Source organism: Labrus bergylta, chromosome 17 (genome assembly GCF_963930695.1).
Source record: "Labrus bergylta chromosome 17, fLabBer1.1, whole genome shotgun sequence".
Taxonomy (NCBI): Eukaryota; Metazoa; Chordata; class Actinopteri; order Labriformes; family Labridae; genus Labrus; species Labrus bergylta.
Genome location: NC_089211.1, coordinates 6,360,159 through 6,377,442, shown reverse-complemented (window position 1 = coordinate 6,377,442; position 17,284 = coordinate 6,360,159). Strand labels below are relative to the sequence as shown.

Below are 17,284 nucleotides of genomic sequence, written 5' to 3'. Positions count from 1 at the left end.
GAGTTATTGTTCCCTTTTGTCCCTCATGTAGACTAATAAACTGTGTTTTTATTCATTTATTCAGTCCAGGCTTCTTGTTTTCATTTTGCAGACTCCTTTCTCCTCTGTGACCTACAAGAAAGATGAAAATCCTCGTCATCATCCTCATTATTATCACTGTCCTGTGAAATAAAAACATGGAAGCTGGGTTTCTTCCCCCCCATGGCATAAATCGGTGAAAACGTGCCGCTCATCTTTAACGGTCTCGTTTGATTTATGACGTAAGCCGAACGGTCACGTTTCCACCGTCACCACTCTATTTTTTTTCTCCTTCTAATCATGTTTTATTCACACACACACACACACACACACACACACACACACACACACACACACACACACACACACACACACACACACACACACTACCAAACCACAGCTACCGACACGTGATCCATCCCGTGTTTTCACCTCCGTTTGCCACTGACAGAGCAACCGGAACTTCCTTTTAGAAATAAAATCCACACGATGAAAAATGGTTAACTGATTCTGAGGGTAAATTAAATTTAGGCTACCTGGTGGAGTAAACGTATTTTTAGCTGTTTTAAAGGGTTTGTGATTTTAAATGGCATATAAATTAAACACGGCCTAAAATATGTATTTTGTCTATTGTTTTATTGTGAAGGCAGCATCTTACTTTCGGTTTGATGCTCCTGTTATCTTCCGTGTTTATGTTAACGAGCCGAGCTCTCGGGTTCCCACCTTCTTCGTGCTAACAGTCCCGGTTCTTGACAGTTGTCTGTAGGCTACCGGTCTGACCCGGTCAATCAGTCAAAGACCTGGTTCAGTTCTTTAATTTCTGCTGTGAACGGAACCGAACCTAAATGTAAACGTCAATTTATGCCGGTGGAACCGGAAGTAGAGAAACCTGGCTTCAAAATAAATGTGATGATCTCGCCAGAGGAGGAAAAAAAAAGATAACTTGTAATGTCAGGTAGTCATTTCTTTAACTTGGATCATTAATATGCCAATAAAGCAGAGTATAAAAAGAACTACAATTGACTAATTGATATTATTTTCAAAATCTCGAATTGGTATTTTTTTTAAGTTTAATATATAGCATAGCGTATAGCATATTCAGATGCAAATGAATAGGGCATAACACCTGTAAAATTATCTTGAGCTGTTGTTCCTTTAATGTCTTTATGTCTTTCTCTTTAACAATTACTGTTTGAAAAAACATTATAAGCTCAGGCATGTAGCCTGTAAGTTTGAGATCTTGTTGCATATGTTGTTTTATGAACATTGTAGGCCCATCTGTGGAAATCCAAAACAAAACAAAACAAATAGCCTTTCTAAAACAAGTCTCTGTGCTGATTAGAAGCAGTGAACGTTACCTTTAGTCAAGCTGGGCAATTAGGCATCCCAATTATAAGGTAGCCTTCTCTGCTTTTATTATGTCCACGTTTTCCTTCTTTGTTTTGTTAGATTCCTTTATTTGTCAATTAGCCATCATTCAACTACATTTCAAAAGTGTATGATGCAGTATGAGGTATTTTATCCTTCACAGCTGATGACTTATGATTGGACAGTTTTACTGTCAGTCATTCCTATAGTCCTATTCTTGTATTAATGTATTGTAATGTTTCTTGTAGCTTAGTCTGTGAGCCTATATTCTATGTTTTATTGTTTTGCAAAGCAAACCTCCCTTTATGGATTATAAAGCTGAACTATTATTTTCAATGTCTTTTTCAGCTTTTCATTTGCCTTTTGTATTTGTATTGGAACATCTTCCTTTATACACAAAGAGTGTATTGCTGCTCTTTTTAAGTACTTGATTTTTGCCTTGTGTCTGAAAAATAAAGTAGCCTATAGGCCTAGATAAACAAAACACATTTAAAAAAAACACACATAGGCTATGCTAAATCAATAGAAAGTGAATTAAAAAGGTAATTTTAAAATAAGGACTACACTACAACTGTTTTGTCATTTTAGCTCCTGCTACCATGGTAACTGGTCCAGTGAAAAAGAATAGTGTTTGGGCAGTGAGTGATGCGTATTTGTACGAGTTAGACTTTTAAGTTGAAAAGGTGCCAAACCGGAAACACTTTCCTAGTTGTTCGTAGCTTGACGCTGACCGTGGATCTTCACCGAGCTGCGGACTGTCTGGCTGACCTGAGGATCTAACGGCAGACATTGTGGACGGTATCTCATCACGGTTAGAAGTGTCGTTATCCGGTAGCTTGTTTTTTTTTTTAGCCTTTTCGGGGCTAAATACGGATTCATCCTGGAAGCACCCGGAGAACCGCGGATATCTACGCGGCATGGTTGCTTCGTGACCCGCGGCAGGTGTGAAGAGATGCCGGGGGAGCCGCCGGCGGGAACCGGCCGGGTGGTGCTGGTGAAGAAGATCGTCATGAAGGACGGAGCTGCGGTGGGTGGATGACCCGCCATTTTTATTTCATTCAATTAATTCATTTTTAATTTATTAATTATTATCCTACATTAATCCAGTCGATTAGATGTTGTTCTCAGTGTTTTAGAGCCCTTCATATTTTATTTAATTATTATAGCTACACCTGCATTTCTACTATTAATATGAGCTCATTTATTTCAGTTATTGATGACATAACTGCAATTTAAAACACATGACGTGTTCCACATTATGACTCTCAGGTATGCTGAAAACAAACCAAATTTATGATGATTTTACGTTTAAAAAAATATTACCAGATAAACTGAGATGACGGGGGAAACATTGCTCTGTAATAACAAGTCCTATCATCTTTATGTCAAATCCAAAGGAATAAAATATTATTTACGGTGTTAAAACGAATAAAAATGAGCCAGAGGAGAAGAGCTGCAGTCTAAAATGGCTGTTTTAGTTGGATGTGGATGAATGTGTGTTGTAATGGAGACAGCACACAGCAGGTTGGATGTGGCCCCTCAGTCAGCTCGGCTTAGTGTGAGGATGATGATGAGGAGGAGGAGGATGAGGATGATGTGGTCGCTCGCTCGCTCGGTCGGGATGGATCCATTATCTGTTACATAATAACAGCTCAGTAAACCGAGGCCAGGCGAGGACTGCAGATTCAACACCGCACAGCCTCAGCCAGCGTCCATTTTAACAGCCCTGCTGAGACATAAACACATTTACAGTGTTGTCATCAAACCAAACAGAGCTAGAATACAGTGTGGATGCTGTTTTCTCCTGCATATAACACACCAGGGCAACAAAAACGTGCTGTTTAAATCACCTCTATCTCCAAAAAGGCAGACTGTTTTTACAGCATGGAGTCCCATTTCATCATTTTGAGCTGAATGAATGAAAATGACTGGACTTCTATTTGTGCTTTACTCAGATAAAACATCACATGAAGAAAACGCTCTGGGATCCGGGAAATTCTGATGAGAATTGTTCACAATTTGTTTAACATTTTACTGAATATAGTGTGATGACAAATGGCTGACAGATAGATGATAGTTTGCTGCAGCAGCTCTTCAAACAGCTGTAGGTGACAAAGGTGGATGAAAAAGAAGATACCAACAACATCAATGGAAATAAAGTAAACAGAATGTAAACAAACGCTCCGTCCCTTGTCGTGCATCAAATAGAGCCGAAACATGCAGTCCTTTTTTAATAAATCACTTGGTCAACAAAGTAAGTTATCGTACAGATTAAATGCCACAAATGTCAAAACTTCAGTATAGGACAGTTTTATCTACCGGAAAGTATAGGACAGTTATTTTTTGGGCTTTTTATGCTTTTCTTGTAGAGATATGACAGTGGATAGAGTCAGGAATCAGGGAGAGAGAGTGGGGAATGACATGCAGGAAAGGAGCCACGGGTCGGATTCAAACCCCGGCCGTCCGCTTGATAGACTAGCCTCCGGTGCACGTACTAACCACTCGTCTACCAGCGCTCCCTAAAGGACAGTTTTCATTGTTCTTTGATGATTAAACTGCTTTTTTTCTGCACTTCAAACAAGTATTAGTAGCAGTGGTGCCTCCTCAGTGTTTGCATACACACCTTGCAACATTTCAGATGTTTGAGCAACAAGCCTTGTTAAATTCAACATGAAATGAAGAACTGATCCACGTATTGGCCCTGGAGTTACTTTTGTATGTGTTAAAGGTGGAGTCCTCCTGGGCTCATTGCCCCCAGAAGCTCACACTCACTGCAGGACGTAGTGTGTACGTTTACTGCTTGTACCTACACTGCAAGCTACAGCACATTAGACCAACCTGACCGCCGGTGTTTGGCACCTGCGTGGCCAACAGAAAGCAGGCCAACTCCACGTTCAGGGGTGAAAGCCATCACCCTCGTTTTGGAAAGAGCTTTATCAACCTTGCCTATCACCTCACTATGATATGAGAGAAGTCCATCCTCTCCATCTTTTCCCTGCTCCACTTTTCAGAAAATGTGTGCTCAAACAGGCTGTTTGGAGATTTTCCCTTCATGACATCACAAAGGGCAGTAACCCCTCCCCCAGGTGGGTGACACTCCCACAGCTAGGTGTTTGTTCTGCCCTCTGAGTCTGCCATCTCACCGTAAACAATAGGACATGGAGCGAGAAAGCCTGAGTACACCCAAGCCCTTCCAGAGAGGGGGCGTGGTCAGACACAGCTCATTTACATATTTAAAGGTACAGGCACAGAAACAGCCTGTTCTGAGCAGGGCTGAAATAGAGGGGTTTAAGGGAAATATGTGCTTCTTTGGATGAAGAATTAAATCAAATAATCAGAAAAAATAAATGAATGAAAACGACACAGAACCCTGATAATAATGAAACTATTCCTGTAATGATCTTCTTCTACTTTCACTCTGACTCTCAACTGCTGACCTAAACTTAATAACACAGAAGAGAATAAGTGATTATCTAAGTGGTCTAAATCTGCTCCAGTATAAATAATCACCTGTTATTATTCAAGCTAAAGATAGAAAATGGTCCATTTTACCGACTCAATCCTTTGTATCCGTGTCAGTAGGCTAACAATCACTTAATGTCACTTCACTGGTGCTCCAGTTAAAAGCTTTTGATTAGACCACACCAAACCCTCACCTGTGTCTCTGGGGTTCAAATGATTGTGCTTTGTTTGTTACTTCTCTGTCACTCGCGTCGACGGACGCTCTTAAACGGGGGCTCTTAAAGGCTCTGTCACTCGCTTTTTTCCCTCAACAGAGCTCGTTAGCTTGTTTTACAAAGTGGAGACAGTGGTGCATTATTAAAATCCACAGTGTTGAGCTTTGATTTGAGTCTACAACACCAGAGAAGAACTTTTTTCGGCTCACCACGAGCCGTTTATTGACGAGCCTCTGAGTGTTGTGATTTGGGTCAGAACCCACAAAAAGAGATTTTAACTACATAACATTACCAGAGGATGGTAATGTAATGTTGGCTCAGCTCCAGCCCCCTAATGGGAAATGTGGAATAGATAATGGATGGATAGATTAAGCTGTTTTACATTTATTTCCTCTGCGTGGCTGGGACAGTATTTATTTTGTGCCATGCGTCTCATTTTTGGGATTGCAATATTGTAGGAATAAGTGAAGGGAATATCCTCAAATGACATGAGTGACCATTTAAAATAACCTCAAGAGTTCAGCGCTGATTAAAACACAAATTCGAAGAACTATGTTTTATAGGATGAAATGATGAAGTAATGACATTTGACCCAAAATGTTAAAGATCAAATCAAAGGTCTTGGAAAAGAACGTTTACTTTTATTCCCAAGAATCTATATTTCAGGAGCATCGAAGGAATTAAGTCAGGGTTGGCCCAAATGTCCACTTAGATTTGTGGTTTGAACTCATGGGATGTGATTCTCAGAGGTGTTTTAAAAATAACTGTGATTGTAAAATGTGTGTTGTTTTGTGTGTTTCAGCTACAGCAGGGGATCGGCAGACCCAGTGTGTATCACGCCGTGGTGGTCATCTTCTTGGAGTTCTTCTCCTGGGGATTACTCACCACGCCCATGCTCACTGTGAGTAACGCTGTGTGCTGATGACAAGATGTGTGTCACATGTGTGCGTCGACATCCTGATTGATTTCATACTTAAGGATTAGCTCTGACATCACACGGGTCCAATCTGTGAAACAATATGTCACTGAACATGTGATTGTTCATAATTTATGAACACAAACAGAAACTTTAGACTTTTGGAAATTGATTTAAAAATAGTTGGCTGGATATATATTTTTTAATGAGCTCCTTCTTGGTGCAAAATGGATTGATAGATGGTTTGAGCCAGAAAGAAAGTTTCTAACTCGTCGGGTTAAAAAGGCCTTTTGTTAAACAAGGTGGATTTTTCATTTGTTTGACAAAGTTGGTATTTTGCATCTTGTGCATAAAGATAGTTTGTGTGTTACTGAGTATCAAGCTAGATCAGTTAATGTTGAGGAAAAACAAATTTGGTATTTTGTGGATGAAGCCATGTTTTGTAAACTAGGGCTGCTCGATTATGACAGAAATCATGATCCCGATTATTTTAATTGATGTTGAGATCACGATTTTTAAACATGATCACTCGTTGATTTCTCAACATCTGCATCGCAAGTATTTATCCAAACACTCTGCAGGACACGTCAAAAGTCAGTGCAACAAGGCATGCGGCACAATGATTGTCTAATATTGATGATCTTGTTTCCATTATTGTGGGAAGACGAAATATTAATCAAAAATTGAAACTTGATTAATTGCCCAGCAGCACTATAATGTAAACCTTGAAGTGCAAGAAATGTGTACATCAAACATGAGGAGAAAGATATTTATGATGGTTTCTGTGGAGCAGGAGAAGTGTTTGACTTCGGAGGAACAGAATCAATATTTAGTGTATTTTTGATTCACACAGAGTTTTATGGAGTGAGAGCTGCATTGTAATAACTAAGAAGCTATTTTGAATCTGGCCACATAAATGAAGGCTGTTGACCTGTTTTCTGTGAATTCTGTTGACATGTTTGTTCCTTTCTTTGTAGGTTTTACATGAAACATTCCCTCAGCACACGTTCCTGATTAACGGACTCATTCAGGGCGTGAAGGTAACATCTTCAGCTTTTAGACTCATATTATACACATGACAAAAAAAGATCATCAGTGTGGATTTAATATGTCACTGACCCCACCTCTTCCTGTCCAGGGTCTGCTGTCGTTCATGTCAGCACCTCTGATTGGTGCGTTGTCGGACGTGTGGGGCAGGAGGACGTTCCTATTGGTCACTGTCTTCTTCACCTGCGCTCCGATCCCCCTGATGAGGCTCAGCCCCTGGTAGGAATCTCTGTTTCTTCTGATTCTGGTACATGAGTTAAGAGAAGTAAACTTCAGACGAGGTTAAAATCATCGGAAAGGTGAACGTTCAGCTCGGGGCAGGCTGGTTAAAATCTTCTACATCAGATTAATGTGACTATTTCTCAGCAGCATTCACTTTTTTTAACAAGAGTGAAGCTCCTCATGCTGTCAATTGCTTTCATAGTTTCTGCAAAGAAATTATTTTCCTTAATAAAAATGTGATGATCACTTTTTAAATCAAAAGCTAGCCTGATCCTCTGAAAGGCATCAAACAGATAATTCCACTTCACATGTTAGAGATGCAGGAAGTTCTTTTTGTGTTGATGAAAGTGAATCATCTGAAAGTGTTTCTCTGCTCGTCCTGCAGGTGGTACTTCGCCATGATCTCCATGTCCGGAGCTTTCTCCGTCACCTTCTCAGTCATCTTCGCCTACGTCGCTGATGTGACGGACGAGAGAGAGAGGAGTACGGCGTACGGTCTGGTGAGTTCTCCTGCCAAACAGAATACATACATCATCAGTACACAACACTGGAGCATAACAGGGTAGATTCTCATATATTAATATCAGAGTTTTCATTGACACATTTCTCGTCTTTTTTCATGACGAGGTGGCGATCTTATCAAAAATGTGTCTTTAAAAAAAGACAGACTCACTTTTTAAGGGCTGCCAGTTGTGCACATCTTTTGATGTGTGTAAATAAAGGATGACTCTAAAGGAGTCAGCTAGGCAGTTACATAACATCAGAGTGACCTCAGATCATCAGACAGACGACAGACGGAGGTGTTGAATGACAGACGGTGCAGCCGTGGAGGAGAGATTGACAATCAAACATCAGCTTAGAAGAGGAAGTATCTGAGGACACAACAAGCTTTGTGTTGGGTTTTATTACTATCTTACATAATAAGGATTAAGTGATCCTTGTCATTTTGGACCTGAGTTTGACTTGTCAAACACAAGTCAAAGTGATCCTTCTTAAAGGACCATGACTCTAAAAAGGTCTGTAGTTCACAAAAAGAACATTAGGGTTCGGTTTTGATTTTTCAAAAGTTAGCATGGTCCTTAATTTATAGAGAAATCAAAATCTTTATCCAAATATATATTGTTCTACTGTTTTAAAAGCACCAGTCTGCGGCTGTAAGGCATCTGAAGGCTGTTTGCTAGCCGCCATTATATAACAAAAGAAGAAGAAAGTATTAGTGCCAGGTGCCGATAAAAGGGCTGTGGTGATTCTGAACTGGAGATTTTAGCATGAAGGCGTTCTTTATATGCAGACATAAAACTAGCATTTCATTAGTCTACACACTTTAATATTTAAAAAAAAAGGTCATTGGTCTGACAGACGGAGGAGGAGGGTGAGACAGCACGGGTCATAGCGTGATCAACCAACAGTCTTTAAGAGGTTTTAGAAACACAGCGCGGTGAACATGAGCCACGTCCCCACATAAACAGAGGGCTTAATGATTTGATCAGAGTTTTATATCACATCATCCGCTCCTCCGTACTTCTTCTTTTTAAAGGCTAATGAAGCTGAATGAGGCTCGTTGTTAACTAGATATGGACACTATAAACTCATTAGGAAAACGGCTACAGAAAGTTAGGATCATCTTCTTTTTATACCTTTTTCTATCTTGTTGCAACAAGTGTCATCCTCTAAAGTTGTTCTTTTTGCCTCTCTAGGTGTCTGCTACTTTCGCAGCCAGCCTGGTGACGAGCCCAGCGATCGGGGCGTACCTGTCCGCCTGGTACGGAGACAACCTGGTGGTTCTGCTGGCCACGCTGATCGCTCTTGCCGACATCTGCTTCATCCTGCTGGCCGTACCCGAGTCCCTGCCCGACAAGATGAGGCTCAACACTTGGGGGGCGCCCATCTCCTGGGAGCAGGCCGACCCTTTCACTGTCAGTACCCAATAAAAAAAACCTGATGTATTTGTCTCGTTGGTTTAATGATGAGCTCTTAGCAGGTTTTTTTTCTTCTTGTAGTTAAATGTAGTCTTTTATTTCTCAATGATTTATCCTACTCTCTGTTTCTGGACACAGTATGTAGAGTGGAGACGTGGGCGAAGGCACCGCAGTGTTCTTCAACACAGTGACATTTTTTAAGAATTGAATCGTTTGAATAGAATAATTATAACAAAATAGTCAAATGAGATTCTGATGTATTTAACAGACTTTAACCCTTTACCTCTCAGGCTTTAACTTAAGGCTTACTCATCATCTGACAGTTGTACTTTGTCTTCTTCTCTCTCTCACTCTCTCTCTCTCTCTCTCTCTGTCTCTCTCTCTCTCTCTCTCTCCTTCAGTCCCTGAGGAAGGTCGGTCAGGATCCAACTGTCTTGCTGATCTGCATCACTGTGTTCCTGTCGTACCTGCCCGAGGCCGGACAGTACTCCAGCTTCTTCCTCTACCTGAGACAGGTGAGCCACACACAGCCGACCACTGCTGCGTTTTCCTGCTCCAGATTCTAGACGTTTATTGTCACTCCGATTATACAAGGAGGCTCATTGAAAAACGTGGAGTAATATGTACGACAAATAATAATAAAACAAAATGACATACTAAGAGAGGAAGTTATAACCATGATATATATATATATATATATATATATATTTATATAGGTTGTTTTTTTTCCCCTAAAGTTTTGAGGTCTTTAGGGTCCACTCATACTAGGCCCAGTTGTCCCGTACCCTGCTGAAGCACGATGACCTTTTTGTTATCGAACAAACATGCTGATCAACAGCAGACATATTGCTTTATTCTGATCGAATAAAAAGCGAAGGATCTGACATTTTAAACATTGTTTTGTTTAGTAAGTTTTATTCCTTGTGTGTTAGGTTACACTCTTAGAAAGTGACACAGTGATAATAAATTCTGTTTGTCCTCCAGGTCATTCATTTCTCCTCAACAACCCTCGCTGTGTTTATCGGAGTGGTGGGGATTCTATCCATCATAGCACAGGTAACACACACACACACACACACACACACACACACACACACACACACACACACACACACACACACACACACACACACACACACAAACTTTCCTCCTACAGTCTTGACTCTCGTCTCTTCAAACTTCAAAGAGGCTTACATGTGACCATATGAGCATGCTCATCAACATCTGTCTTAGGCTTCACACTTTAAATGTAAATCAGGGCTGAATACAGTATTTGGCTCGGTGTAAAATGTTGAGATTGACCCAAATAATCAGATATAGTTACACTGGAAGCAGATTGAATTAAAGAAATGAATAAGTTATGAATTATACAAAGTAAGAGCATCATTAATAACCCCCTCCCTCTCTCTCTCTGTTTCTTCAGACTCTGTTCCTCACTCTGCTGATGAGGACTCTGGGAAATAAAAACACAGTTCTGTTGGGTTTGGGTTTCCAGATCCTTCAGCTGGCCTGGTACGGCTTCGGATCCGAGCCATGGTGAGATTTTTGTTTGTTTTTTTCTGATTTTGTTTTGACGAAGCAAAAGGAAAAATAAAAACAATTTAATCATTATATACATGCAGGGTAGTCAGGGTGTGGTTGAAGAGGAGATATCATTCTGAGATCTGACATCTCTAACCTTGTATGTGTGTGTTTGTGTGTTTACAGGATGATGTGGGCAGCAGGTGCTGTAGCAGCGATGTCCTCCATCACCTTCCCGGCCGTCTCTGCGCTTGTGTCACAGTCCGCTGATCCTGACAAACAAGGTGACAAAAGAAAACATCCTCTTTACTCTCCTGGCTTCTACCCATCATCTCAGCGTGTCTTTCTCTCCTCCCCTGTTCCTCTTTTTTTTTCTCCTTTGCTCTCATACTCTCCTTAACTTATGTTCCTCTCCTTCCTCTCATCCCTCTTGTCTTGCTCTCCTCTCCTGTTCTCTCTCTCTTATATTTTCCTATCCTCCTCTCCCCCTTTTTTCTGCTTGCATCTACACTATTCATTCTCATATCTCCTTTCTTCCTCTGACATTGCTCTTTAGTCTCTCCTCTACTTTCTTTATCTTCTTTCTTCTGTCCTCCTCTCACCCTCCTCTTTAGTCACTCCTCTCCTCCCTTTTCCTCCTCCATGATCTCTCCTCCTTTCTCTTCCCCTGTGCTCATCTCTCTCCTGATCGCTGATTCCTTTCTCTCTCTCTTTCTCTCTCCTCTCCGTACTTATCCTCCTATATCCTACCCTCTTCTCCTCCTCCTCTTTCCTCTCCTCTCCTTCTTCTCCCTCATTCCTTTTATTCCTCTCATTTTCTTCTCATTCTCTTCGCCTCGCCCTTCTTCTCTTCTTTGTCTCTCTCATCCTCCTCCTCAGATCAATAGGTCAGTGTGTTGCTATGGATTTTCTGGATAGCAGTCTGTGTTACTGAAGCAGTGAAAGACATCCTGCTCTGGCTAAATTTATCAGTAGATAAAGTGTTCATTGTGTCAGCGATAACCAGTCTGATCAATAAAGCTGACCCCCCTCTTCTTCTCCTCCTGCAGGTGTGGTCCAGGGGATGATAACAGGGATCAGAGGCCTGTGCAACGGTCTGGGTCCAGCTCTGTATGGATTTGTTTTCTTCCTCTTTAACGTGGAACTAAACGCCATGGACCCCATCCAGGGAGACTTCAGCATCGACCCCCTGCCTATTCACAGTCCCACTGAGGTACAGAAAACATTCAACATTAAGGAGTATCCGTGTCAGTCACTACACGGTTTAATGTCAACACCCTCCCTAGCACCAGAGTTACTGGTCCAATGAACAAATTACTAATATATCTATGTGTTAATCCTGCTCTGCCTGCTCTACTGCCTGGATGTAAACAAGCACAGTGAACAGATAGCTTCTTCAATATTTTTATCTTAATTATGATAAACATGTATGTGGGCTGTGTCAGCTTAAACTGGCATATCGACAGGAGCAATGCATATCCACATTTACCACATTTTGCTAATGTAGCCACATTCTGCAGACAAAATGACATCATTAGCATGCAGACAATTTTAAATTAAGCAATGTCAATGGCCTTAGAAGTTATTCGCCCAGGAACAAACCTGTTTATACCTTTCACATAGATGGAGAACCAACCTGAGGCTTTCATATGAGCGCTTCATCTTAGGCAGACGTATCGACAAACAGCCAGACACAGAGCAGCTTGTGTGGGAAAATAGAAGCCAGTATTTTAAACAGTGATGTGTGGATCAGCTCTGAATTCATCCAGATCCACCTGCACACACAGATAATCCTCCAGCCGCCCACTTAGACAAATTATTTTGCAGATTTGCATGAGCAGAATCTGGAAAGGAAAAATCACCTCCTGCCTCATTAGCTATAAGGTCACTGGGAGACTTTGCTTGGGAAAATGTGAACATCTGCTCTCCTGTTCCTGAGTCGCTTTTTAAGAATCAAACCAGGTGAAAATAGTGACAGGTGTTCAGAATAACTTCATCAAAATATTCAAGACTCATTACTATTACTATTCTGATAAAGGACAACGAATTGAAAAATGTTTCCTTCTTTGTGTCTCTCTCAGCGAGCCCTCATCCCTGGCCCGCCTTTCCTGTTGGGGGCGTGCACTGTGGTCGTCGCCTTCCTCGTCGCTCTCTTCATCCCTGAGAAACCCGCCTGCTCCGCCTCTTCCTCCCATCTATCCCTCAGCGATAAGCCCCGCCCAGACAGCAACAGCAAAGAGTCAATGTCCTCGCTGGCCGGTGTCCACATCAACACACCTCTACCAGGCAGCGATGAAGAGACTCCTCCCACTGCCAGCGACGAGGACTTTGAGCCACTCCTGCAGGACAGTATTGTTTGATTGACAGCTAGAATTGACACACAGGGTGGAGCTTAATTGATTGACACTTGGTTTAAGGGCAAAGAACCAGTTACACATTTCCAAGGCGGGACTAAGTGTTCTTTTGTTGTCTGAAGATTGACCGCAAGAAGCTCCAATTGCATTCTCTTTGTGAGAAGGAAATATTACTTCCTACTAACGGAGGTATCAACATCCTTGACCGACCAATGAGGATGTTTCTTTTGCAAGGGCGTATGAGCTGCCCACATGATGTCTTTGGTTGATTTGACAGTTTTTGGATTGAAAAGTTGGGGCCAACCGAGACGAGACAGTTAAATTGAGACCATCGATTGATTAACAAGCAGAGGGATCATCTGCTATTTTAAGGAATGGATACGCCCATTTTTGGGATACGCCCACTTTTGGGACTCACCCGAATCAAATCCCCTGTGAAGGGAGAGAGAAGTATTTTTGAGGCTTTAATGGAAGGATTACTGCTCATCTTTAAGCTTGAAGTCTTTGATTGTTTTTGTGATAAACTAACAAGGTATTTTTACCTTCAGCTGTATCATTTGAAGCTGTATTTTAATGATTTCTTATTGTTCATTGTACAAAAAGAAATACGTCTGCAAAGTATTTACAGCAGCCAAAACATCAATGTTTATATTTTTTGTGTGTTGAAGAACTTTTTTTGTTACTGGTTTTATTTGGTTGGGTTAGGGGATTTTTATTTTTTTAAGTGTACAGTATCTTACCTGCTATTGATGCTGACCAGGTATGAATGTTAAAAGCTAAGAGATGAGTCGGCAACATGAACTCCTTCATGTCCAAATATCAGTTTGAAGACCGTTTCATCTTAACTTTAATTGCCAAGTTTTTTTTTCTTTTCTCAAATTTCACCCAGGGAAATATTTTAGCCAAAAAAGGCCCTAAAAAGATATATATATATATATATAATTTATATATATATATATTGTATATATTATACAAATCTTGAGATGAGAAACCCCAAGAATGATGAAGAGGTTCAGTTTAATAACCAAACGCCTCAGTTTCAGTGTAACTTTCCTTATTTCACCGGTCCGTGTCCCTGTTTGTCACTCTACCTCAGATCAGTGTGTTTCAACATCCCTTTCAACCTGGATTTCTCCTTCACCTATGTTTTATTTTTGATATCAAAGTCACTTTATGAAAGTGCTGCTGGCTGCTGGTAGCGGGGAAACCTCAGAGCTGCAACTCTTTGTCAAGCGTGTAAAAATGTGTTTTTATTTCTAGCGATACTCAGATGATGCTTTCTTATTTCAGAAACATGTTTTCTCCTGGCATTATCTCGATATATATACTCTTTAAACATCACCAATTGTGTTGCTGATTAAACTATAAGTTGCACTTTAATACATTTTTAATATAATAATTTAAAATATATATATTTAAGATTCAGATCAACAATGGATTCTCAAAATGACTCAAAATTTGGTCTGCAACTTCTTTGTTTGCTCCAGATTCCCCATGATAGATTCGGTAACACTTAGACGTGTAGAGACCAAAGTTGATCAGTGTGTGCGTGCGTGTGTGTGCGTGTGTGTGTGTGGCCTGAAGTATAGATGTACAAAGATGTGAAGAAGTGCTGGGATCTGAATTATGCAAGATTTTTTTCTCCAGATTGAAAAAAAAAAGACTGTATATCAGTATGAAGAGTGCACATTTGTTTCCTTCCGCTGTACTAACTGTGGAATTGATGCCACGCCCCTTCCAAGAACTGAGGCGCCATTTTACTCACCAATAAGACATCAAAGATCCCTAAGATCAGTCCGAAACACGTTAATATTAAGGAAAGTTCAGTGACTGTTGTTGGTTTTCGTTAAATATTCTCTCGTCTACTGTCGCATCTTAATTTACAGTCTTTGGTTTGAACACAGCTTGAGCTCGTCAAATGTAGCATCTTAGCCTCTTAAATCCTCCCAAATTGTACAACCAAACGTGGAGCAAGTCTTACTTTCTTCAGAAAAGAATATGCAAGACTGCTCGGCTTTTACTGGTGTCATCCAGAATGTGTGTTAGTAAATGCCACTAGATGGCAGCATTGCACCATTATCGTTCTCCAAAACCGAAATGTTTCGAGCTTTGATTTCCCTGGGTCAGTGTGCCTTCAACGAGCTTCATCTCTTGTTTTTTCCAAAGGTTTATTTTGCGGCTTTTTGTGCTTTATTTTAGAGAGAGGACAGTGAGTGGAGTCAGAAATCAGAGAGAGAGAGAGTGGGTAACAACATGCAGAAAAGGAGCCACAGGTTGGACTTGAACCCGGGCTGCCTGCTTAGAGGACTATAGTTTCTGTACATGGGGCGCGCACACTAACCACTAGACTACCTGGCGCCTGTTCATTTATTGTTTCTTTTCTCTGTAACATCAGGCAATCACTTTTATTATTTTAAAACGATCTAAAGAAAATCAGATGTTTGATTTTCTTCCACACATGTTGCAGTTTTTTGTTTTTCTCGCTGCCAGCAGTATTTTTCTTTGAATGAACTTATACTTGAAGCATTAGAGAGATATTTAATGAGAGCTTTAGAGTAGAAATGCTGAAGACTTTAAGAGTATATAACGGACACAGAGTGTACAGAGTGATATGCTTTATGACCTTAAAATGTACATGTACATGAGAATGATCTATTGGTTTGTATATATTGTAAGTGAAGCGTGGGTCGGCTCGTTCAGTGTGATCGGTTGTCCCTTCAGATTTCAGTGCAGTGAAGCTCAACGGCACTTACTCAGTCCGGACTCACTCGGGACTCTACGATCTGTTTTTGCAACTCAACAAATAAGAGCATCGATCTTTGTTTTGTTTTTATTCTTCTTCGTTCATACAAACAATTACGTCCCTCTTTTTTCTGAGTATGTTTACATGCACATTAGTATCCGGGAAATCGCTTTTTTTCTGTATTTTGTCATTTTTTTCAAACATGATGATCATCTACTCTTTTTATACGGATTTAAAGGTGCTAGATCAGATCAAGATATTTGCATTTTTCTCAACTGTTTTTGCTTTTTTTTGTATCAGTTAGACACTTAAGTTTCTTTTCATAGACATAACTACAAACCCCCTGTTTTCACTGCTGTTAACATTGCATTAAGATTGACTTTTATTTCTCTGATATACCAGCTTCTTTTTTTTTAAATAACCCAAACCCTTTTATCTAGGTGTGCATAAACCAGGATGAGTGTTAATCCAGGTTTCTATAGTCCCAATATGATGTTTGTAGAAGTAACTATTCCAAAAACCCATCTAACGAGTAGGATATTAGTGTACATATGAGCACTGCATTTGATTTTACTCTCACCTGTGAGGCTGACTCAGCGGTGTAAATATTGTACATGCATTGGATGTCTGTACATGTGAAGATATTAAATGTACATGGGATTCACTGTAAATACACGCTGTCTGTTGTCTTGTCTGGAAGTTGTACGAGCCAGATGTTGGTTATTGGAAATTAAAAACAAAAACAGCACTTGAAATCTGAATGATGTGTGCTTTTTTTTAAGAATAATTCCAGTTGGGCATTGTTGTTCCCCACATCCTCCTGGGAAACATCGAAGAATTAATTAAGAATATCAAGGTGAACTTTATACTTACAGTACTGATTGAATGGGCGTACGTTGATTAAATCAAAACCTGGAAGGGCCCATTCTCTGGGCCTTTAAGGGCGGTAAAGTAATGCAGAATAGATTAAGTAATAATTCAGAGTATGTATAAGAGCATATATTGAACCTAACCATACGCATACATATGCTCACATACATACACACACACACACACATGGGCAGTAGGAGACAGAAAAGTTACATGAGTTACACTATGTATACTTTTCACTGCTCTGTGCCTTTGAATTGCCCACTGGGGAGAAATAACGTTTTTTTTAATTGAATTGAATAAAGCAATGCACTCCGGTCACAAAGTATTTATTATTCTACTTGTCATACCCATAATGATACTGAAGCAGAACTGATAAGGCAGTGATTGATAAATATATCTTAATAAACAACTGTTCCTATAATATTGGACTATGAAAAATAATATCGCACGAAATTGATATTTTCCAATTAAGGGTTGTGTTTGTTGACTTATTTCATAAAAACACATTTTCTTCATAATATCATATGTTATATTTAAAATGTGTAGGCTATGTTATTCGTTCAACCGTGTGAGTTTTATTTAGATTAACTTAATAAAAATTTAATTTTCTCTGATTTTCTTCGTCT

General features: G+C 40.2%; 1 protein-coding gene across 1 annotated transcript; it reads left to right on the top strand.

The window, feature by feature from the left end:
* The first annotated feature begins 2,098 nt into the window (after nucleotides 1–2,098).
* mfsd14ba (major facilitator superfamily domain containing 14Ba) lies at nucleotides 2,099–16,540 on the top strand. Its single transcript, XM_020627094.2, has 12 exons — nucleotides 2,099–2,413; nucleotides 5,866–5,964; nucleotides 6,957–7,019; nucleotides 7,118–7,245; nucleotides 7,634–7,748; nucleotides 8,946–9,164; nucleotides 9,569–9,682; nucleotides 10,152–10,223; nucleotides 10,591–10,703; nucleotides 10,875–10,972; nucleotides 11,738–11,901; nucleotides 12,770–16,540. The coding sequence occupies exons 1-12, from the start codon at nucleotides 2,339–2,341 to the stop codon at nucleotides 13,046–13,048; spliced, it is 1,539 nt and encodes a 512-aa protein (XP_020482750.1). The 5' UTR covers nucleotides 2,099–2,338; the 3' UTR covers nucleotides 13,049–16,540.
* The last annotated feature ends 744 nt before the right edge of the window (nucleotides 16,541–17,284 follow it).

Bases quoted from the DNA above. Each gene is read 5' to 3' on its own strand.
- mfsd14ba (XM_020627094.2), top strand. From the start codon at position 2,339: ATGCCGGGGGAGCCGCCGGCGGGAACCGGCCGGGTGGTGCTGGTGAAG. The intron at 9,165-9,568 runs GTCAGTACCCAA...TCTCTCCTTCAG, and splicing joins AGCAGGCCGACCCTTTCACT to TCCCTGAGGAAGGTCGGTCA. The intron at 9,683-10,151 runs GTGAGCCACACA...TTTGTCCTCCAG, and splicing joins TCTTCCTCTACCTGAGACAG to GTCATTCATTTCTCCTCAAC.